This window comes from Lithobates pipiens, unplaced genomic scaffold (assembly GCF_037356315.1).
Source record: "Lithobates pipiens isolate NorthernLeopardFrog02 unplaced genomic scaffold, aLitPip1_a1.2 Scaffold_19, whole genome shotgun sequence".
Taxonomy (NCBI): domain Eukaryota; kingdom Metazoa; phylum Chordata; class Amphibia; order Anura; family Ranidae; genus Lithobates; species Lithobates pipiens.
Window position 1 is genome coordinate 422,820,858 of NW_027507764.1, and position 24,514 is coordinate 422,845,371.

Below are 24,514 nucleotides of genomic sequence, written 5' to 3' on the forward strand. Positions count from 1 at the left end.
AGGCCGGCCAGGTTGCGTGCTCGGATAAGGATCTGGTATGGATTTTTGGGGGGACACCCACGCCATTTAAAAAAAAAATTGGCTTGGGGTTCCCATTAAAATCCATACCAGACCTGAAGGGTCTGTGTCCCTGCATAGCAGAAACAAAGGATCTCTGTCTTCTCCTGTCACAGAACGGTGATCTGCCTTGTTTTCATAGGCAGACTGCTGTTCTGCCTCTCTTGGGAACGATCGGTGGGTCCCGACAGACATAGGGCCACAGTGGGAGCTGATCACCAGCATCACGTGTGCACGCCGCAGACCCGGAAGCTTTAAATCACGTACCTGTATGTGATTTCATGCAGAAGAACAGCCGCTCCACAGTTTATGTACATGGGGCGGTTGGCAAGAGGTTAATATACTATACTATGGGGTTTTGTACTCTTGTCTTACTTTTTGTTTTTCAGTGATTCAAGAGAGCCCCCACTCTGGTCCAAGAGCAGCACCCTCATAGTTACATAGTTTCAGATTCATTTTTTGGGCTATCCATTATTTTCTTTCATGCTAGTGCCAGATCCTCAATCAATCCATTACTTCCAGGATCTTAAGTAGCATATGGCTGTTATTGTTTTCTTTTATCATTATTGAAATTTTCCTTGTATCTATTTTATGTTTGTTGGTTTGGTCAATTGCTGTAAGTCTTTTGATGCATTAGGAGCTGGGTAAATTACACTGATTTTGAGTCCTGTTTTTTTTTTGGGTCCTACATAGCCCAATTACCGTAATTTACTTAGAGGACTCTTCAGAAGTAGACAAGGACGCTACTCGTCCTCGAGTCAGCTATTAAAGGGAGGTGATGTGCATGTGCATTACTGCAATGCATTAAGGGTCATGTAGTCCTGAAAGTAATGTGACGCAAAACTCAGGAGCATGCTCAGCAAAAAGGAAATTTATGTGCCACAAAGCATGAAGTCCTTACAATCGGTCAGTGATTTTATATATACAGTAATGCGAATAATTGGACCCTGCCGTCCCGAGAGACGCATGTTACAGCCTCTAATACTAGGAAGTCCATGCAATCCGGAGACAGCTGAGTGACTCACGTGGATCACTATCAACTCATAATACCTGATTGGCATCACTTTGGACTACAAGCGCAGTTGACTCAACCGTCATATGACAGATGAGTCCATTTTCTCTGGTAAGAGTATTTAATTATTCCTTTTGAAGTTACTTTAGACAAGCCGTCACTTCCAGTCCACCTGATTTGTGGGTTATCTGATTCTCCAGTTGGGAAGACCAATATTGACACTTGTCTACTATTCAAAACATGTGGACTATTTTTACTGGGACTCACATTTGTCACTGATACTTACCAGTATTTGCACGCTCTTATACATATGTTGTATATTGAGCAAACTAATATTTGTGTTTTTATTCACGTATTTTTATTTATTTTGTCATTTGTATGTGGTACAGTACTAGTTTCATTACTGATACTTCCTCATATCCAATTTTCTTATTCACTTATCGTTTGTTACCCCAGTGTATATATATATATATATATTATTAGGATGAATAAATATACATATAAAAATAAATATAAATTAATAAATATAAATAAATATAAAATTAGGATGAATGATGAATTAATCTGCAAAACAGATGTAAAAATTGGTGAGTCTTTATAACCACTTTAAAAAAAAGGTTTAGGCTGGAGTTACACTTTAAATACTGTCTATTAAATTTGTTTAAATGAAAAATGATCAGGCAAATGCAGAAGTAAAAATGCAAAAGCTAATTTTGCATTTTGCTACTTTTGTTTTTGCACTAAAATCCCTCATCATTGTTTGAGCCTCTTAAATTGTAATGAGAAAATAAATGCACACTCACATCCAGAGAACGATATTTTGTCATTGAAATACACCAGAGACTTCATTGTTGAAAAGTTGATTAATTCCCAAATTGATGCTTCGTTAATTCAATTATAACAAATTGTTTAGGGATTGACCTAGCGATCTATATAAACCCAGGAGATACATTTGTCATATACAATATATGTATTCTCTGTCTTCGAACCATGAATTGATTTTTTGGGGTTTTTAGGATCTGAAACATAAAACAAATGTACATGTCACAGTGATGTATAATATCACAGTGCTGAATCTGCCTTAAAAATCCATATGTTTAAAATGTATGAAATAGGGACAATTTAGCATTACATCACAGTTGAAACATCCTAAATATGCTTTGACTGTATTATACAGGCTTAAATTTTACAATGGTCATTTTTAACTACAGCAGCCAAATAATTAATAATCTTAATGACACTAATGAAGCTGCTAACGTGGAACTACAGTTTTCAGAAGGCATAACATACATAATAATTGTGCTTATATCTTTACTTATTTTCCTTACTGTCTTTGGCAACATTCTAGTGATGGTAGCTTTCGTTATAGATAAGAGGCTCAGAACCCAAAGCAATTTCTTCCTCCTCAACCTTGCTATCTGTGATTTATTGTTGGGTAAGTTATTTAGATTTTTCTTTCAATTTTTATTATTATTGTTACTATCAGAGGTACCGGTAACTCACAAACTGTAATAAAATAGTTGGTGTGTTTATTTTTATTTTTTAAACAGATTGACAGGTACAAACTTTTTCACAATTAAAAAAAAGTAATATTTTAACACAACTCTAATTTACGCTAACTACAATATGGTAGTATTTAGACCCAACCAGGTAGCTAGGATGCACCCCTTTGCACCCCCTGCCTGTTTTCTGTTTTTGATCTTGTGGCCAGATGGATACTATGTATCATGTCTGGAGGTAATGTCCCACCGTCACTAGATTTTGGATTTGAGTGCTTAATTTGGTGTATTCAGTGATGGCAGTCAATATCCATATAAAAGTGAAGTACTAGAAGTGTAAATGATACGAGTAATAAAGTGCTTAATGAAAAAAATAAATATAAAGCTGCTGAACTTCTGTAGTGTTGCCAGCACCAATGAATACATGTAAAATATAGTGAAGCAGCGCTAAATAACGCTAAAACAATCCTTTGATTTATCATTTTATCTTCAATTGGACTCTTGTTTCTTTTTCCTCTGTCTTTTGCTTCACTTTTTTGCACTTATTTTTATTTTTTCAAAATAGACTATTGCAGATTGAGATATTTTTGAAAACACTTTAATATTGGATCACCTATCCTTGTATTTGCTGGCTTAAAATTTCTTTGATGCCATTGTATTGCCCTGTTTTGCACATTTGGGAAGTGAGATATTATTAGAAATTTATATTTAGCACTTTATATCAAAGGATTGTTTTAGAGTTATTTAGCGCTGCTTCACTATAGTTTACAGTCAATATCCATAGATCCCTGGTACCAGCCCTTTTTCAAAAAATCCCAAATGAGGTCCCAAAAAAAAAAAAAATCCGGGAAATGAATCACATATACAGTATGTTTTTGGCAGAGAGAATAACTGCAGCTAAATATTGGAAGCAGTTGATGCTTCCACTTGATTATGTGAAGAACAAGCTTTACTGGATCATGGTTAATGACAGACTTACCTCTATTATCCGCAATTCTACTAAGAAATTTGATGCAACATAAGATCTATGAATACAATATTTATTGGCTCCTTAACCACTTCCCGACCAGCGCACGACGATGTACGTCGACAGAATGGCACGGGCAGGCATATTGGCGTACAGGTACGTCCAATATTCAATGCCACCCTGCCATCGGGAGCGCGCCGCCGGCGGCGCACTCCCGCGCTGGTCGGGACCCCCGTGAGTCCGGTCGCGGGACCCGCGGACTCGATCGCCGCGGGCATCCCCGCGATCGTCTCACGGAGCGGCCGAATGGAGGAAATGCTGTGTAAACAACATTTCTCCATTCTGCCTAGCAACTAGTGACGCTGATCTCTGCTCCATGTGATTGGAGCAGAGATTAGTGTTCACTAAATGAAAGCCCAACCCCCCCACAGTTAGTAACACACCCCTAGGAACACTTAACCCCTATACTGCCACCCACTGGTTAACCCTTTCACTGCCAGTGTCATTTACACAGGAATCACTGCATTTATATAGCAGTGATTACTGTATAAATGATAATGGTCCCAAAAATGTGTCAAAAATGTCCGATGGGTCCCCCACAATGTCGCAGTCACAATAAAAATCACTAATCGCCGCCATTACTAGTAAAAAAATAAAAATAAAAATTATTAATAAAAATGCTATAAAACTATCCCTATTTTGTAAACGCTATAACTTTTGCGCAAACCAATCAATAATAGATTATTGCGATTTTTTTTACCAAAAATATGTAGAAGAATACGTATCGGCCTAAACTGAGGGAAAACATTTTTTTTATATATTTTTGGGGGATATTTATTATAACAATAAGTAAAAAATAATGCGTTTTTTTCAAAATTGTCGCTCTATTTTTGGTTATAGCGCAAAAAATAAAAACCGCAGGGGTGATCAAATACCACCAAAAGAAAGCTCTATTTGTGGGAAAAAAAGGACGTCAATTTTGTTTGGGAGCCACGTCGCACGACCGCGCAATTGTCAGTTAAAGCGACGCAGTGCCGAATCGCAAAAAGTGGTCTGGTCTTTGACCAGCAAAATGGTCCGGTCTGCAAGTGGTTAATGAAGCTCTGGCTGGCCCTCTTCTTCTTTCCATTTCCTTCGTTTTTTCTTTCCTGGTCTATTCATTTCCTTTCTTTTCTTCTTTTTACTAAATTATGTTTGATATCAGAATACTTTTGACAAAATATATGGTCCCACATTGATGATACTCGGTGTAAAAACAATGGTGCCCTATTCTCACAGGGCCCCCTCCTCTTCCTTTCTCCCTTCCCCAATTCCCACTCTCTGTTCCTCTCCACTATGAATTGACTACTTTATGCATTGTCTGTCATATGTCGCTATTTGGGATTGCTTGCGACCAATCCCCAGTGGGTCAGATGTGCACTCTTCAGCTTTTTTTGTTACTGATTATTAATCCCTGTTTTTGTATTTTTGTTGGCACTCTCATCTGAGGAAATTTAATGTTGAGATCATTCTCTTTGATGACAAAATGTTTCATTCTTGTTGGTTTACTGAAGGAAGTGCATCTATGTAGTTGCATTGCTTTGAGTACCTGATGGCACTGTTGTTCTAATGATGTACTTTGTATGAAAATGCTTTGTTATTTCAATAAAAATGATTGAAATAAAAAACACAAAGTATGGGGATTTTCAATTTTAAAGTTTAGATTGAATACTAAATTGGTACAAAAGGTACAAAACATCCATTACATAGGATAACTACAAGTACTAATAAACCATAACAAAATATGGTCCGTATAACCATGCCATTACATTATTGTAAGTTGTAAAAACCTAATCTATGTTATGACAAGACATTAAAAAGGAACAAAGGGTGAAGAACAGAAAGTACAGATGTGAAAAAGAAACATATAAGGAGAAATATATTTTAAATAAGTTTAAGTTTGGAGGTGGTTGTCTATTGGTAGATATTTCATCCTGTATAACCAAAAAAAAAAAAAAAAACAATTCTGCTGTTCCACAGAACAATGCAAACAGCTCATTTATTGAGACACAATCAATTTACAGTGTATAGTTTCTTTGGTACACAATTTACAGTGGTTTAATCTGTTCAGTAAAAATGTTTTTTCTATTTTGGCCTGATTGCTACTTTTGCAGAGGACTTTTACTGCTGACTTTTATTTTCCCAAACTAAGAAAATTATGTACATTACAATGACAATTTTTTGAATTTCCAAATGGTTATCTATTATTTCTTCATGAATTTTCTAAAAAACAAGTACACATGTGAAATAGTAACAGGGGAAAAAGAAGAGTGATGAAAAAAGATGCAGTTTACAAGAAAAAATACACAATCTTGAGGAAAGTTCCTTCTCTAACTGCCTTCCATGAAAGTAATACATTTCATCTCTTCATAAAAATCCTCATGCATGTGCACATCCATTAAGAAGTCAGCAGAAAGAAACTAATGAAGCTAAAACAACAATAGAAAAACTGCAAATTTTCAATTTAATTCTTTAAAGTATTAGTCAAACCTAAATAAATAATTTAATTATAGTTGTGTGGGCTGGGTTATCTTGGTAACTCCAGCTGTAAAATCTCGCCACCATAGTTCCTATCACTGTTCTCTTCTACCTTGGTCTCTTGGGGGTTCCTACCCACCTTTTGGAGCACTTTAGATAATATCAAAATAATAAAAAATCCAACAGAGAGGTTGGGACAGCCCACGTAACGGCCCTAGCAGGTGTTGAGAGCTGGGAAATAAAGCACAGAGATCCCACAAAAAAAAGTCCCTGACAGAAAAGAAGTATTGCAATTTCAGATTAAAGCATTGCTATCGCTATTATCTTTGGCTTTTAGATAATTCACACTTAATTTTGTTAATTTTTTTGCCAGGAGCAGTTGCTATTCCTTTGTATATACCATACCTACTAACCGGAAAGTGGATGTTGGGGGCATTTCTTTGCAAACTCTGGTTAGTAGTGGACTACACTATGTGCACAGCTTCAGCATTTAATGTGGCTCTAATCAGTTTTGACAGATTTCTTTGTGTCACCAAGGCTGTAAGTATCCCATCTATGATATATTAACTGGGAATGCCTTTTTTTATTTATTTTTTTAGATATGCCTCTAAGGGCTCCTTCACACCAACCACCTCATTGTAACACAATGGCTAGTTTGTGTTTATTTTTTATATATTAGAGTTCTACTGGCCAGTGTGCAGTGGCCTGCACTGCCCAGGAAAAATAACTGCATGCAGTACCTTTTTTCAGCACACAGCCCCCACTCTCCTCCGCACTGCAGTGGTGTGAACCGCCACACTGGAGTCAAGGCATTTTGCCTTGACTTACAGTGGAGGTGTGTTGGGACTGATCTGGAATAGCCACCCAACCCACCACTCCTGGTGTGGATGGACCCCCAAAGATGTCAACTTGCTGTAAATAATAATCTTTTACAAACCCTATTTCTGGTTGGTAATTATATAACTACATGGTGGCAGCCATATTTACTCATTACATACAGTATGTAGGCTTTGCCTCCTGCTTTTTAGTGCTATACAGTAGTTAAACTCCTTCTTATGAGAACTCAAAGCAAATGCATAATTCAGTAATACAAACGCCATGTGAAGAGCTGTTTTATTTGGATTCATAGTTTAAAAGAAAAAAAATCAAGCTCCATAAAATTTTGGTCCTCTAGTAGTCACTGAAGCCCTGTCTCAATCTACAATCTACTCTGTGCTGCACGGTAGCCATTAGTCACAAGGTACTTTGATGAAGTTGTGAACCCATTCCATCAACTTCCTTTGTTGTGAAAGCATCTACAGAATTCATTGCAATTATTTCTGCTGCCAGTTGCCTGATATAAAAGGGTTTCAGTAGAAGCTAGGGAGTTCAATGATCCCTCTTTGTAGATAGTATGTTATTAACACTCACTAACGCTTTCAGGTGGACTATAAAAATATAAAATTATTGATGATAAAACAGTCATCAGAATCCCCCCAGGAGGTTAAAAATACTTTACATTCTCCCGTACAAGTAGAAATCACAATTTATAATGTGACAGCCCAAAACAGACATCTTATTTAGATGTTTCTGTTTTATGTGCCATCTTGAGGTTCTTCACCAGTGATATATAATTTTGTAGGATTTTAATGACAGAGTCTGCAGAGTGATATGAAAAATGAAATAGTATTCTCTTTATTCAGGTATTATATCGCTCCCTGCAAAACAGGCACAGTCAGACTGTCCTAAGGATGGCCGTGGTCTGGATACTTTCCTTCCTTCTCTACAGCCCTGCTATTCTTTTATGGGACAGTATTGTTGGCTACACATACATTTCTGAGGGCCTATGTATTGCTGGATTCCATTACACATGGTACTTTTTGCTGGTGGCATCATCAATTGGCTTTGCCCTTCCATTTTTAAGTATTTCATTTTTTAATCTGAGTATCTACTGGAATATTTCTACACGCAGCAGGAAGAAGCGACAATCTGCTGTTATTTTGTCTTCAAGAGTAAAAGGGGACAACGGCAACCCACATATTGTAGCAACCAATGCAGTTTTGTCTTCTGCCCAATCAGCTATAAAAGGTGACTATAAACCACATCTAAAGAGAAAGGGTAACATCTCTATTCCTTTTAAACAAAGCTGTGGAAGAAAAAAATTGGTTACTATCCATAATGATCATGCTCATATAACGGAAAAACAGCTAATTATTAAACTATCCAAAGACAAGAAAGTTGCCAAATCACTAGCTGTTCTGGTTTGCATATTCGCTGTATGTTGGGCCCCCTACACATTTCTCAATAGTATCCGTGCAGCATGCCATGGCTACTGTATTGATTACTATTGGTATGAGGTTGCTTTCTGGCTTCTGTGGATGAATTCAGCTATTAACCCAGTTCTCTACCCGCTGTGCCATGAACAGTTTAGAAAGGCTTTTCACAAAGTTTTTGCACACATTTGCTTGTGGAAAACGGCAGAGCGAAACACATAATGAGGAATGGAAACTAGGTGGGTGGGAATTGCTGTCAGACACAAACTATGACTAAGATCAAAGACAACAAAAGCTCTTTCATTTACAAGTTCAAGAGACAGATGAACTGTCTGTACTGACCCATGAAGTAAATACCCAGGTGAAGGTTGGGTGGATACTGTGGGTGAAAAAATAAAAACATTTTTGTTTTTAGCTAACTTTTTTTTTTTTACTTTGAAAAGTGAGGAGATATATGAGGCATTCTAAATTTCACTTGTGTGCCATACAAGGTGCCTACCTCTACATTGCCCCAAGCAGGGTTCCGGGACGTCTCACCGCCTCTCTGCTTCCAGTGAATGTGTGCAGTGTCCTGGTTTCTGGACAGCCCAAGTGCTGGGAAACCAAGAAGGTTCTCTAATGGAGACAAGCACCAGTTACAAATACTGTAGAGTGGGGGGGGGGGGGGGGGTGCATAGGTGTCATGTCTAACCTTTTACTTATACTGTTGTGGATAAGTTCAAGCTCACTGGACAACATTTGATGGGTCAATTGGACACAAAGTTAGGGAAGATATTTCTAACACACAGCATAGATATACCTAGAATTACACACCAAAACACATTCTGCTATTCCTCTTGGGTATGGAGATAGACACAGCAATCGCAGATCATGCCACAAGCGTATATATGGGTACATCTTCCCAGAACGGCCCTTGTCCCGCCTGGTTGTAGATCTACAGTGGCCTGAGTGGGAAACGATTAAAGAGAGCGAGAGACAGAAGTCAAACTACTTCTGCTGTGCTCTTTTTTTTAGAAAACACATAATACTTTATGAATTCGGTGTCATGGGTGCACCCTGTATATACATTTTTTATATAAAATGTAAAACAAAAAAATTGACCCAGCACCATTATTGTTTCTTTTTATATTAATTAACAGGCTGAATAATTTACTGCATTAACAACTTGCCATCAGGGGCAACTTGACATTCCATATACAGTACATGTTAAAAATCTGCATTTTTATTTATTTGTTTTGCTAAAAAATCACTTAGAACCCCAAACTTTATATATTTTTGTCACACAATTTTTGAGCAATCATTTCAGGAAAAAATACACCTAAATGAATTTTAGTGAACCCAAACACAATATAATACAATTTTTTGTTAAAATATGAAAGATTACTCACAGTCCAGTAAACAGATACCAAACATGTCAAGATTTAGAATTTGCGAATACCTGTGAAATGGTGACAAACTATGGTAATTAAAACTATACATAGGTGACATTTTAAAAGCCTTTACAGTTTATCATTTTAAAGTTAAACATGGCACTAGCAGGGCTCAAAATTACAAGTCCTGAGCTACTAGCCAGGCCTCAAGGGTTACTCGCCACCATTTGTCCCATCAACCCTGCCCCTGGCCCTAATTCCGCCCCCAAACACACCCTCATAAAATGACACTCAAAAGTTTTATGCAGAATTAAGTTATAAAAATAAAATATTAACAACAACTTTATCCGTGCCCACCATGAAGCCTGTGCCCACCATGCAGCCTCATGTAGCCTGCTCTAAAAAGATCTCTCAATTTTCACAGAATGTTTGGGGTACATAAAAACTCTCAATTTTGCTCATCTCTAAAGATGATACAGTGGGGCAAAAAAGTATTTAGTCAGCCACCAATTGTGCAAGTTCTCCCACTTAAAAAGATGAGAGAGGCCTGTAATTGCCATCATAGGTATACCTCAACTATGAGAGACAAAATGTGGAAACAAATCCAGACAATCACATTGTCTGATTTTTGAAAGAATTTATTTGCAAATTATGGTGGAAAATAAGTATTTGGTCAATATCAAAAGTTCATGTCAATACTTTGTTATATATCCTTTGTTGACAATGACAGAGGTCAAACGTTTTCTGTAAGTCTTCACAAGGTTGTCACACACTGTTGCTGGTATGTTGGCCCATTCCTCCATGTAGATCTCCTCTAGAGCAGTGATGTTTTGGGGCTGTCGCTGGGCAACATGGAATTTCAACTCTCTCCAATGGTTTTCTATGGGGTTGAGATCTGGAGACTGGCTAGGCCACTCCAGGACCTTGAAATGCTTCTTACGAATCCACTCCTTTGTTGCTCCGGCGGTGTGGCTGGGATCATTGTCATGCTGAAAGACCCAGCCATGTTTCATATTCATTGCCCTTGCTGATGGGAGGAGGTTTGCCCTCAAAATCTCACGATACATGGCTCCATTCATTCTTTCATGTACACGGATCAGTCATCCTGTTCCCTTTGCAGAGAAACAGCCCCAAAGCATGATGTTGCCAGCCAGCATTCTCTGTCCTCCAAACACGACGAGTTGTGTTTCTACCAAACAGTTCTACTTTGGTTTCATCTGACCATATGACATTCTCCCAATCCTCTTCTGGATCATCTAAATGCTTTGTAGCGAACCTCAGACGGGCCCTGACATGTACTGGCTTAAGCAGCGGGACACGTCTGGCACTGCATCTGAGTCCTTGGCGGCTTAGTGTGGTACTGATGGTAGCCTTTGTTTTGTTGGTCCCAGCTCTCTGCAGGTCATGCACTAGGTCCCCCCGTGTGGTTCTGGTATTTTTGCTCGCCGTTCTGGTGATCATTTTGACCCCACTGGGTGAGATCTTGCGTGGAGCCCCAGATAGAGGGAGATTATCAGTGGTCTTGTATGTCTTCCATTTTCTAATTATTGCTCCCACAGTTGATTTCTTCACACCAAGCTGCTTGCCTATTGCAGATTCAGTCTTCGCAGCTTGGTGCAGGCCTACAATTTTGTTTCTGGTGTTCTTCGACAGCTCTCTGGTCTTTACCATAGTGGAGTTTGGAGTGTGACTGTTTGAGGTTGTGGACAGGTGGCTTTTATACTGATAACAAGTTCAAACAGGTGCCATTAATATAGGTAGGTGGGGACAGAGGAGCCTCTTATAGAAGAAGATACAGGTCTGTGAGAGACATAAATCTTGCTTGTTTGTAGGTGACCAAATTCTTATTTTCCACCATAATTTGCAAATAAATTCTTTCAAAAATCAGAAAATGTGATTGTCTGGATTTGTTTACACATTTTGTCTCTCATAGTTGAGGTATACCTATGATGACAATTACAGGCCTCGCTCATCTTTTTAAGTGGGAGAACTTGCACAATTGGTGGCTGATTAAATACTTGTTTGCCCCACTGTAGCAGCTTAATAAAATGTACACAACCTCCTCAGGCATTGGTGATGCAAGATAGACCAAAACAGATTAGTAACAGCCTGGTTTCTTGAGAGGAAAGTACCTCTCTCGCCACAGTAATACAAAAATGAATGCCAAGACAACTACCCTCATTGTTGGCCATAAGGATAAGAAAGCCACCAACCAAGTCAAAATGTAGCCTCAGTCTACCTAATCCTGCATGAATCCACAGCCAGTTGAGACCAGTAATCTATAGGTCGGAGGATGGATAGAGTTGGCATGTGAGAAGATTAGTACCTGTTCAAGATCCTTTGACTGGGTATGACACTACTCCTAACTGGCCTACTTGGGATTATGCGTCCAGCCCTACCAGACAACAACAAATATTGTGCATTTGTTAAGTTATATTGTAATTTTAAGAAAATGGTATAGTATTTCAGCTTTTAGAGATAGTAGGAGGAGTCAGAGCAGGACGTTTGTGTGATTAATAAAGATAAATAAAGACATTCTGTTTCACTGGGGACCCACACACTTGTCAATTAACAAATTTCAAAAATATGGTAAATCTGTAGAGCACAGCACCACCAAGAATAAAAGAAACTGATAAGGAAAGGAAGGAAATGTTCCAAGGGCGCAGAAATAACAACATTAAATATGGAACACAATGTGGAATGTGGAACACAATAACAACGTTATTGAATAAAGAAAAACAAAAGGAAATAAAACAAAGTTCCACATGCATGTGCTATAGTTAACATAAAGACCTTTAAGAATGCTGGAACTCCCTCCTAAAAGGAATAGAATTAGCAAGTACCTAAATTGGCTGTAAACCCTTACACATACCCAGTGAAATGACTGGCCTCAGGTGATACACAGAGATGAAACAATTCCTTCTATATAATTTGTGCTTGTTGCAATCTTCTCTTCCCAACATCCATTTAAAGTCCATAATTTATAAAGCTTGTCTGACACAACACACAGGAACAGAGCTGAGGCTGTCAATCAGCTTGAGCTCTCTCCCCTCACCACTTTATCTTTTGATGTGAGGAAAACGTATCAGAAGTGAATCATGTTGATAGCAGAGGAACGGGGCAGCAGACAGAAATTACATGGTATGGGGGTCCTGGTACTGCCCTGGGGGACATGTATTGATGCAATTTTTTTTTTTTACATTTTTTTTCAGGAGCAGTGATTTTAACCTCTTCTGAACCACCCCACAAACATTTACTGTGGCAGGGCGGCCCTCGTGCGCAAAATCACGTACCTGTACGTGATTGTGTGCATGCAGTTTAGGGGGTACAACAGGAGCCAATCAGAGGGTCCAGCAGCCATGATGGCTATCCCGACCCACCATTCATTCACAGGAGAGATGGAGCAGCGGGGAGCCGATGTAAACAAAGCACACCGTTGCTCTGTCAGGGAGAAGAGAGAGATTGTGTTTCAGCTAAGCTGAATCACAATCTCTCTTTTCCTCTAGTGAATCCTCTCCCCCTACATTTAGAAACACCCCCCAGGGAACACATTTGACCCCTGTAGTTAACCACTTCCCTGCCAGTGTCTTTTATACAGGGATCAGTGCATTTTTTTAGCACTGATCACTGTATTGGTGTCACTGGTCACCAAAAAGTTGCCCCCCCAAATCCATACCAGACCCTTGTCTGAGCATGCAGCCCAGCAGGTCAGGAAAGGGGGGGGGGCGAGCGAGCGTCCTGAACCATACCAGGCCACATCCCCTCAACGTGGAGGGTGCTTTAGGGGAAGGGTCTGTTCCTGATAACTCTGGACGATGGTTGTGGTGATATGTGGGCAGGGGGCCCCCAGATCCTGGCCCCTCCCATGTGAATGAGTATGGGGTACATAGCACCCCTACCCATTCACCACAAAAGTGTAAAAATAATTAAAAACAGGAGGCAATTTTTTACAATTCCTTTGTCAAAAATAAAAAAACAATGTCCCTTGATGTAGATCCATCATGACGCCGCCACACCGCTGGACCCGAAAGAGTAAGAATTAAAGTCAGTGGATCAGTGAAGTGATAAAGCAGCTAGATTGTCTGGAAGCAGATCAACAGTGGCAGCCTATGCATGTCTCTAGAATGTTCCCTTTAGGGTTTGTGTCAACAGCTTTTGTTTGCATCAGAGAGGTCCGGCATTCCTGTACAAGTCTATGGGGATACAAAATATTTTTAAATTACTTTTTCAATATTTTTTCACAGTGCTTCTAGGGAAGGGTTGTTGGGTGGGGGTGGGAGTGGGTGACAGTGGATTTCAGTAGTGTTTTTATTTTTAATAATTTATTTTTTTACAATTTAATTTATTTGTAATTTTTTTTCGCAATGCTTCTTGGGGGGAGTGGGTTGGGGCAGTGGACAGTGTTGGTAGGGCAGAGGAGAGTGGTGTCAGCAATTTTTTTTTTTTTTTACTTTTTTTAGAATTTTTTTACACAAATTTTGTTTCACTCTGCTCAGTTATCACAGGACACCGGAGTGATCTTGCACACTGTGTCCAATTTCTGACAGTTCTGCCCAGTTGGTGCTAGAGGAGAGGAGGGGAGCCAGCTTTGGGGGGACGGGGGGCGCAGGAGGAGGACAGGTGGGGCTAAGGAGAACACGGGGGCCAGAGGAGAATGGGGAGGCAGAGGAGGACACGGGGGTTGGAGGAGAACAGGTAGGAAGGAGGAGAACAACGTGGGGGGCTGGAGGAGAACGGGGGCGGAGAAGGATACGGTGGGGGCTGGGGGAGGAGCACACAGGAAATAACTGGCAATGATCGGTACGGTGGAAGGGACAGCTGTCTCTCCCTCCCGCAGCTGTCAGCTAAAAATCTAAACATAGGAGATCGGTGTTTACAGCTGTTCCCTGCTGCACCGATCATTCCCGGGAGATCGGGACGTGCATACTGGCGTGCGGGAGCCACCGCAGAAATGTGGGAAACTCCCACACCTCATGGGAGAATTGGGATGTCTGCATACAAGTCAGAGGGAGGTAAATATAAATCCACTTTATGTGTGTTAAATGTCTTTGCAAACTCAGTTATTCGTACAGTGGTGTGAAAAAGTGTTTGCCCCCTTCCTCATTTCCTGTTCCTTTGCATGTTTGTCACACTTAAGTGTTTCAGAACATCAAACCAATTTAAACAATAGTCAAGGACAACACAAGTAAACACAAAATGCAATTTGTAAATGAAGGTGTTTATTATTAAAGGTGAAAAAAAATCCAAACCATCATGGCCCTGTGTGAAAAAGTGATTGCCCCCCTTGTTAAAACATACTATAACTGTGGTTGTCCACACCTGAGTTCAATTTCTATAGCCACACCCAGGCCTGATTATTGCCACACCTGTTCACAATCAAGGCATCACTTAAATAGGAGCTGCTTGACACAGTAAGGTCCACCAGAAGATCCTTAAAAGCTACACATCATGCCGAGACCCAAAGAAATTCAGGAACAATTGAGAAAGAAAGTAATTGAGATCTATCAGTCTGGAAAGGGTTATAAAGCCATTTCCAAAGCTTTGGGAATCCAGCGAACCACAGTGAGAGCCATTATCCACAAATGGCGAAGACATGGAACAGTGGTGAACCTTCCCAGGAGTGGCCGGCCGCCCAAAATTACCCCAAGAGCACAGCGACGACTCATCCAAGAGGTCACAAAAGACCCCACAACAACGTCCAAGGAACTGCAGGCCTCACTTGCCTCAGTTAAGGTCAGCGTTCATGCCTCCACCATCAGGAAAAGACTGGGCAAAAATGGCCTGCATAGCAGAGTTCCAAGGAGAAAACCACTGCTGAGCAAAAAGAACATCAAAGCTCGTCTCAATTTCTCCACAACACATCTTGATGATCCCCAAGACTTTTGGGACAACATTCTGTGGACCGATGAGACAAAAGTGGAACTCTTTGGAAGGTGTGTGTCCAAGTATATCTGGCGTAGAAGGAACACTGCATTTCATAAAAAGAACATTATACCAACAGTAAAATATGGTGGTGGTAGTGTGATGGTCTGGGGCTGTTTTGCTGCTTCAGGACCTGGAAGACTTGCTGTGATAAAAGGAACTATGAATTCTGCTGTCTACCAAGAGATCCTGAAGGAGAATGTCCGACCATCTGTTCGTGTACTCAAGCTGAAACGAACTTGGGTTCTGCAGCAGGACAATGATCCTAAACACACCAGCAAGTCCACCACCGAATGGCTGAAGAAAAACAAAATGAAGACTTTGGAGTGGCCTAGCCAAAGTCCTGACCTGAATCCTATTGAGATGTTGTGGTATGACCTTAAAAAGGCCGTTCATGCTCGAAAACCCTCTAATGTAACTGAATTAGGACAATTCTGCAAAGATGAGTGGGCCAAAATTCCTCCAGGACGCTGTAAAAGCCTCATTGCACGTTATCGCAAACGCTTGGTTGCAGTTGTTGCTGCTAAGGGTGGCCCAACCAGTTATTAGGTTTAGGGGGCAATCACTTTTTCACACAGGGCCATGATGGTTTGGATTTTTTTTCACCTTTAATAATAAACACCTTCATTTACAAATTGCATTTTGTGTTTACTTGTGTTGTCCTTGACTATTGTTTAAATTGGTTTGATGTTCCGAAACACTTAAGTGTGACAAACATGCAAAGGAACAGGAAATGAGGAAGGGGGCAAACACTTTTTCACACCACTGTATATGAAAGCAGTGACATCATCACTGTGCTGTACACAGTCTGTGCAGAAAGCAGAGATATGGTAGGGACACATCACACCCACCCTCCGCAGGCTACCTGCAAAACAAAAATTTGGGAGGGGGTAAGGTGGACAAAAGACCAGTCACCTTGCACAAGGCGTAGGATGAACAGCAATCAGTATTTAAGTGTCATTTAGGGCAGCTTCAAAGTCTTCAAAGTCATTAGCTCCCCCGTACAACGTGACTTCACCATGGCTAGCAAACTACTTCTGTAATAGAAATCCATGCAAGTCGCTCTGAAGTCACCCCCAAAAGGTACAGGAACCTGTTTCTAAGCCGGAGGAACTTGAGTAGCTCCTATTAGAATGATTCCATTGCACTGCATGGATCGTGACTTATCAGGTGGCTAAGTTGCCTGACAGGTCGCTTCATTGTGAACCAAGCCTAATACAGGGGGCTTCTGCACACAAGCAGTGTTTCACACTGGATTATTGCACATATGTGAAAGAAATGCACAAAGCACACCAAGGTACAAGGAAGAATACAAAGCCCTATCCACCTGAAATTGTTCCACCAGATTTGTTATACCCCAGTCAAACAACAAAGGCTTAATACCGCTTAATTTCCACCACTCTGGGGCTACCTAATGTATAAAAGCCTAAGACAGTCTTCTATGTATTCTGTAGTATTTTCACAAAACTCAATATGCCAAAATCTTACTGTACTATTCAGCATTCAGCATAACCCCTTGGCTTTCTAGAAACAGCTAGTAAACTCAAGCATTCCGTTATACAAGTTCACATATGAGATGAGGGATATGCCACAAACATTTGGGGACCTTGGATTAATTGCACACAGGCATTTGATGATCCATAGATGTATTACTATTAGTATTAGTTTGTACTCACTGTAAATGCTATATGTTACTGTACAGTGGAAGTAGTTCATATAACCCCCCAAAAGAACAGTCATTGTTTTTTCTCTTTTGTATTTATGTTGTGATGCATTACAGAAAACCAATAAAAAATACACATGCCTTTTGAATTTGAACCATATTTGCCTATGTTTATTCCACTTTCAACCCTACTCAGGACAGTACCAGATAGGTATTCTCTACCTTAAATGAACAGATATGTCAGAAATACTTCACAGATAATACACATCAATAGAGTAAGTGCTTTGGAAAATATTTGTTTGTTAAGAGTACCTACGTCCTGTATTCATTCATAGAGAATCCATTTTTAAAGGCTATCATGGATTTTAATGGTACTGTAAAGGACTTCAAAAACATGGGTAGATATAAATAAAAAAATAATTTTATTACAGCAATTTTAAAAAACAAATATAAAAGACAAATTGTGTTGCCAAAGGTATTTCTGCAGAAAATAGAATAATAATTATAACAACAGCATAATAAATACCTCCAACTTCAACATTTCCTCCGTACTCTGCCTCAACCGCTGAGAGGGTTACAAAACTTAAATTGCATTGAGGAAGTTTTCAGCCTACAAGCTCCCCCCCCTTCATTGCATCTCAATTTGCTACAAAGCCCTCATTGCACTCCAAATGGACGTGCCCCCAGCATTCCTGGCTAAATGGGAATCAGACCTCGATACCATTCTTCCAAAGCATCAGAAAGACAAAGTCCTACGACTGGCACACATATCGTCTCTTACTTCCAAAATGGCGGAGGTCCATTATAAACTGCTCACCAGATGGCATTATACACCATCAAAATTACATCAGATATTCCCCATCAATTCCCCGCTGTGTTAGAGGAATTGTGGCAACACAGCAACCCACGCGCACATCTGTTTTTTTCCACTTATTCGCCCTTTCTGGTCCTCCGTGCTTCAGCTCCTACAGCGAATCACAGGCGTTAACCTACCTGCTGACCCTTGGACTGTCCTTTTCCACGCTACCAATGAACCCATTGGCACTTATAAACGATCACTCGTACCACACCTGCTCAACACAGCTAAGGCTTTAAAACCCTCACTCTGGGGGCAACCCAAGATTCCCTCATTGAAAACCTGGATGGAAAAAGTTTTGGACGTTCACCTCATGGAGGACATCACCCATCACAACAGGAACACCTCCCAGCGACACACTCTAACCTGGTCCCCATGGATGGAATTCATATCCACCCCCTACTACAAAGAACTTATAACACAAATACACTGAGATGGCGCTCGCCTCCCCTGGGAGGCTCACATGACAGCCTTTTTACGGAATGGTCAGTCCTCATACAGTTCAAAGTTGCCTCTGTTATTCTGGGACCTATATGATATAGTCACAAGTTTCCATTGTGTTAAAGCCACGCATTCCAACACCCCCCCCCCCACCCCCTTCCTTCTGGACCCCTACTTTTCCTTGTTATTCTTTTTTCTTCCTTTGGTTTACACATGCGTCTCTACAGCCTTGATTTCCTGTTAGAATATGTACCCTGACCTGTCCAACATCTTTTGCGCAGTTGAATAATTTCTCCTGTGCTTGGGACCCTGTACCTAGTATATTAGATCTCTAGAGGTTGTACTCTGCTGAGACAGGCCATTTTAATTAAAATTTTTCTGTAGCACCACATGTTATATGTTACATGTTATATGTTTATCTTATATCTGTCACTTTTCTACTTCAATAAAAATGTATTAAACAACAAAAAAAACAAAACAGCATAATAAAAGAGAACAATATATGCTTGATTACAAAGGCTGTGTAATATCTTAACCATGATCTCACTACATCGGTGGCACCATAGTATACTTCTGTCCTGGCAGATATGGGAGCGCTATAACAAGGGACATATAGGGGGTTATTTACTTAAAGAAAATCCACTTTGCACTGCAATTGCACTTGAAAGTGCACTTGAAAGTAAAGTCGCTGTAGATCTGAGGGGGACATGCAAGGAAAATAAAAAACAGCATTTTAGCTTGCACATGATTGGATGATAAAATCAGAAGAACTTCCACTCATTTCAGATCTATGCCTTAGGCCGCGTACACACGGGCGGACTGTCTGCCCAACTTAGTCCGCCGAAACACATTTCAGCGGACAGTCCGCTCATGTGTGGGCTTCAGCGTACTTTTTCAGCGGACAGTCTGGCGGACTAAGTCTTTCGGAATGTTGGAAAGACTGTCCGTCGGACTCGCATTTCAGCGGACAGTCTGCCCGTGTGTGTGCCAGTCCGCCCTACTTTTGAAATGAGCGGACTTTTCCCACCCGGAGAAAAGTCCGCTCATTTCGAGCGGGTATCCAGGTAGGTGGGGCCCGCGACGGAGAGGTCGCTGGCCCCGCCGCCTGGTATGGACTTAAAGGGGAACCCCAACGCCGAAAAAAATCGGCGTGGGGGTCCCCCACAAGTCCACAACAGACCCTTGTCCGAGCACGCTACCCGGCTGGCCAGGAAAGGGGGGCGAGCGAGTGCCCCCCCTCCTGAGCCGTACCAGGCCGCGTGCCCTCAACATGGGGGGTGCCTTGGGGAAGGGGGGGCCACGCGGCCCCCCCACCCCAAAGCACCTTGTCCCCATGTTGATGAGGACAAGGCCCTCTTCCCGACAACCCTGGCCGTTGGTTGTCGGGGTCTGCGGGCGGGGGGCTTATCGGAATCCGGGAGCCCCCTTTAATAAGGGGGCCCCCGGATACCGGCCCCCCACCCTATGTGAATGAGTATGGGGTACAATGTACCCCTACCCATTCACCTGTAAAATAAAAGTACCAAAAAAAAACAACACACGAGATAAAATATTTTATTGCACAGCTCCGGGGGTCTTCGGGGGTCTTCTCGCCGGACTCCTCCGCTATCTTCTTGTAGCTCTTTTGCTAGCGGAGGAGTACGGCTTTCTTCCCCGCCGCCGGCCTCTTCTCCCGACTTCGGGGGGTCTTGTCCCCCTCTTCGGTTCTTCTGCCGGGCCACCGCGCCTTCTCATAGCTCTTTTACAGGCGGTTGCCCGGTCTTCTGTCGCCGCCGTCGCCGCCGCCTTCCGTTCTTCTTCTTCTTCTTCTTCTTCTCCAGGAGATGTTGCCTCGACGATCTCTCCGGCCGGAATGCCAGAGCCGCACTGCGCGGCCACTTATATAGTGACAATGGGGCGGTGTCACATGGTATATGTCACATGGGCTCGTCACATGGGTTGATGTCACATGGGGACTATGACATCGTAAGGGGGCGGGGTCACCATGTGACACCAACCCATGTGACATATACCATGTGACACCGCCCCATTGTCACTATATAAGTGGCCGTGCAGCGCGGCTCTGGCATTCCGGCCCGAGAGATCGTCGAGGCAACATCTCCTGGAGAAGAAGAAGAAGAAGAAGAAGAACGGAAGGCGGCGGCGACGGCAGCGACAGAAGACCGGGCCACCGCCTGTAAAAGAGCTATAAGAAGGCGCGGTGGCCCGGCAGAAGAACCGAAGAGGGGGACAAGACCCCCGAAGTCGGGAGAAGAGGCCGGCGGCGGGGAAGAAAGCCGGACTCCTCCGCTAGCAAAAGAGCTACAAGAAGATAGCGGAGGAGTCCGGCGAGAAGACCCCCGAAGACGGAAGACCCCCGGAGCTGTGCAATAAAATATTTTATCTCGTGTGTTGTGTTTTTTTTTGTACTTTATTTTACAGGTGAATGGGTAGGGGTACATTGTACCCCATACTCATTCACATAGGGTGGGGGGCCGGTATCCGGGGGCCCCCTTATTAAAGGGGGCTCCCGGATTCCGATAAGCCCCCGCCCGCAGACCCCGTCAACCAACGGCCAGGGTTGTCGGGAAGAGGCCCTTGTCCTCATCAACATGGGGACAAGGTGCTTTGGGGTGGGGGGGCCGCGCGGCCCCCCCTTCCCCAAGGCACCCCCCATGTTGAGGGCACGCGGCCTGGTACGGCTTAGGAGGGGGGGCGCTCGAGGGTCTGTTGTGGACTTGGGGGGGACCCACACGCCGATTTTTTTCGGCGTTGGGTTCCCCTTTAAGTCCATACCAGGCGGCGGGGTCAGCGACGTCTCCTTCACGGGCCCCGCCTACCTGGAGACGTGCTCGAAATGAGCGGACTTTCCTCCGCGTGTGTGGGCGAGTCCGTTCATTTCAAAAGTACGGCGGATTGTATGGCGGACTTAGTCCGCCGTATTAGTCCGCTCAAAAAGTGCCGTGTGTGGGCAAGTCCATTCATTCGAAAGTATGACGGACTGTCTGTCGGATTGTCTGACGGACTTAGTTGGCCAGACAGTCCGCCACGTGTGTACGCGGCCTTAGATTTAGAGCGACTGCACTTTCAAGTGCACTTGCAGTGCAAAGTGGATTTGCCTTTCGTAAATAACCTCCATAGCATCTCACAAAAGTGAGTACACCCCTCACATTTCTGTAAATATTTTATTATATCTTTTAATGTGACAACACTGAAGAAATGTCACTTTGCTACAATATTAAGTAATGAGTGTACAGCTTGTATAACAGTGCAAATTTGCTGTCCCCTCAAAATAACACACAGCCATTAATGTCTGACAACAAAAGTGAGTACACCCCTACGTGAAAATGTCCAAATTGGGCCCAAAGTGTCAAACTTTTGTGTGGCCACCATTATTTTCCAGCACTGCCTTAACCCTCTTGGGCATGTAGTTCACCAGAGTTTCACACATTGCCACTAGAGTCCTCTTCCACTCATCCACGTTGACATCACAGATCTGGTGAATGTTAGAGACCTCGTGCTCCTCCACCTTCGGTTTGAGGATGCCCCACAGATGCTCAATAGGTTTTAGGTCTGGAGACATGCTTTGCCAGTCCATTACCTTTACCCTCAGCTTCTTAAGCAAGGTGGTAATCTTGGAGGTGTGTTTGGGGTCGTTATCATGTTGGAATACTGCCCTGTGGCCCAGTCTCTGAAGGGAGGGGATCATGCTCTGCTTCAGTGTGTCAAAGTACACGTTGGCATTCATGGTTCCCTCAACTGTAGCTCCCCAGTGCAGGCAGCACTCATGCAGCTCCAGACCATGACACTCCCACCACCATGCTTGACTGTAAGCAAGACACACTTGTCTTTGTATTCCCCACCTGGTTGCCGCCACACACGCTTGACACCATGTGAACCAATTAAGTTTATGTTGGTTTCATCAGACCACAGGACATAGCTCCAGTATCCATGTCCTTAGTCTGCTTGTCTTCAGCAAACTGCTTGCGTTCTTGTGCATCATCTTTAGAAGAGGCTTCCTTCTGGGACGATAGCCATGCAGACTGATTTGATGCAATGTGTGGTGTATGGTCTGAACACTGACAGGCTGCTCCCCCACCCCTTTACCCTTCTCAGCAATATTGGCAGCACTCATACATCTATTTCACAAAGACAACCTCTGGATATAACGCTGAGCACGTGCACTCAATTCTTTGGTCAACCATGGCGAGGCCTGTTCTGAGTGGAACCTGTCCTGTTAAACCACTGTATTGTCTTGGCCACTGTGCTGCAGCTCAGTTTTAGGGTCTTGGCAATCTTCTTATAGCCTAGGCCATCTTTATGTAGAGCAACAATTCTTTTTTTTTCACATCCCCAGAGAGTTCTTGAGGTGCCATGTTGAACTTCCAGTGACCAGTATGAGAGAGTGAGAGTGATAACACCAAATTTAACACTCACTTTTGTGAGATACTATATATTCCCAATCTAGTGATACAAAAATATAATACCGAGAACTGGGATATATGGTCGAAGGAGGTGACAAAAATGTGTTTGTTTGACAAAAATATACATTTGCATATCAGTAATAGCACTATATCAGCTGCTAACGATGATCACAAGAGATTCCCTCAGGCTGGTTTTACCCAAGTTGATCGATCGATCAACTTGGTACATTCAGCCTGTCCATTAATAGTTTGAATCAGCAGGAATTCAGCAGGAACCGGCCAAGATTTGAACCATATAGCAGACTGAGGTTTATTTACTAAAGTGCAAAATCTGGTCCAGCTATGCATGGTAGCCAATCAGATTCTAACTCCAGCTTGTTTAATTAAGATTTACAAAAACTGGAAGCTGATGTTCTCTCCCTGGTTTTCCTTTGGTGTGCTGTGGGTGGCTCTTTGGGATCATCACATGGGGGAAGAAGGCATGCCATTGCGACCAGGAGTGCCTTAGAAGGATGGCTTCTCAGGAGTGGTTGCAAGAGGGAACCTACAGGAGCAAGGAGTAAGGTAATTATTACTCCTTGTTCCTGTACCCCTAAACTTAAAGTGGAAGGCCACCCTAAAATAAAAAAATTACATTCATATTTTCAAAATAAATAAATAAAAATATATATTTTTTTTAACTTACCTGAAACCGCTATTGCTAGGCAGTCTTCCTAATCTGCCTCTTCCTATTCCGCTGTGCTTCCTCCTCTTTGGCGTGCGGCCCCATTGCCTTCTGGGAAATATGTGTGTCCCAGAAAACAACGGGACCATTCACAAAGTGCAGCGCAGTAGGAAACAGGCAGTGAAGCTGCAAGGCTCCACTACCTGTTTTCCTTTGTTAAGATGGAGTTGCCGGCAGCTGATCCGATGGACGGATCGGCCTGGGGGGGGGGGGGGGGCGACATTGGGGGCTCGCTGGTCAGGTAAGTGTCCTTATTAAAAGTCAGCAGCTACAGTGTTTGTAGCTGCTGACTTTAAAAATAAATCGCAGCCGGACCTTCTCTTTAAGGAACAGTTTACCCTTGCAGTGCAGTGGGACCCCACTACAAGGGTATATTTTGGCGAATTCCTAGAGGTTGGTCATACTGAAGGTAGAGATGTTTTTTTGTGACAAGTGATAATGGAAAATACTTCTAGCAGATTAGCAGGTAAAATGTTCCACAGCACAAGGGAATATGAAAATCCTTCAGGGAAAGTGTAAAGACTCTCAAACTAAACATTGTGTTTTTTTAAACGTAGTAAAACACAATGCTGAAAAAAAAACTTGTTGGCTTTTTATAGCCTTTTACATTTTATTTTAATACAACATTAACCAACTGATTTTGCTATCAATATTTTACATAAACTTTTAGTGATCATTGTCAGGTATTAATTCATGATATTTTGTGTTATATAGTACACGTGTGAGCTAAATAATAATCAGCCAGGGCTGCAGATTGAGGAAAGGGGGGGGGGGGACTCCACCCACATGGTAATTTCCTATAAATTAGCACCTTGCTGTACTTTCAGGATC

The 24,514-nt window shown here is 42.1% G+C and overlaps 1 protein-coding gene across 1 annotated transcript; it reads left to right on the plus strand.

Annotated features, from left to right (window-relative positions):
• Positions 1 to 2,060: 2,060 nt before the first annotated feature.
• LOC143998080 (histamine H3 receptor-like) lies at positions 2,061 to 8,526 on the plus strand. The gene is made up of 3 exons (XM_077493836.1): positions 2,061 to 2,504; positions 6,426 to 6,592; positions 7,735 to 8,526. The coding sequence occupies exons 1-3, from the start codon at positions 2,261 to 2,263 to the stop codon at positions 8,524 to 8,526; spliced, it is 1,203 nt and encodes a 400-aa protein (XP_077349962.1). The 5' UTR covers positions 2,061 to 2,260.
• The last annotated feature ends 15,988 nt before the right edge of the window (positions 8,527 to 24,514 follow it).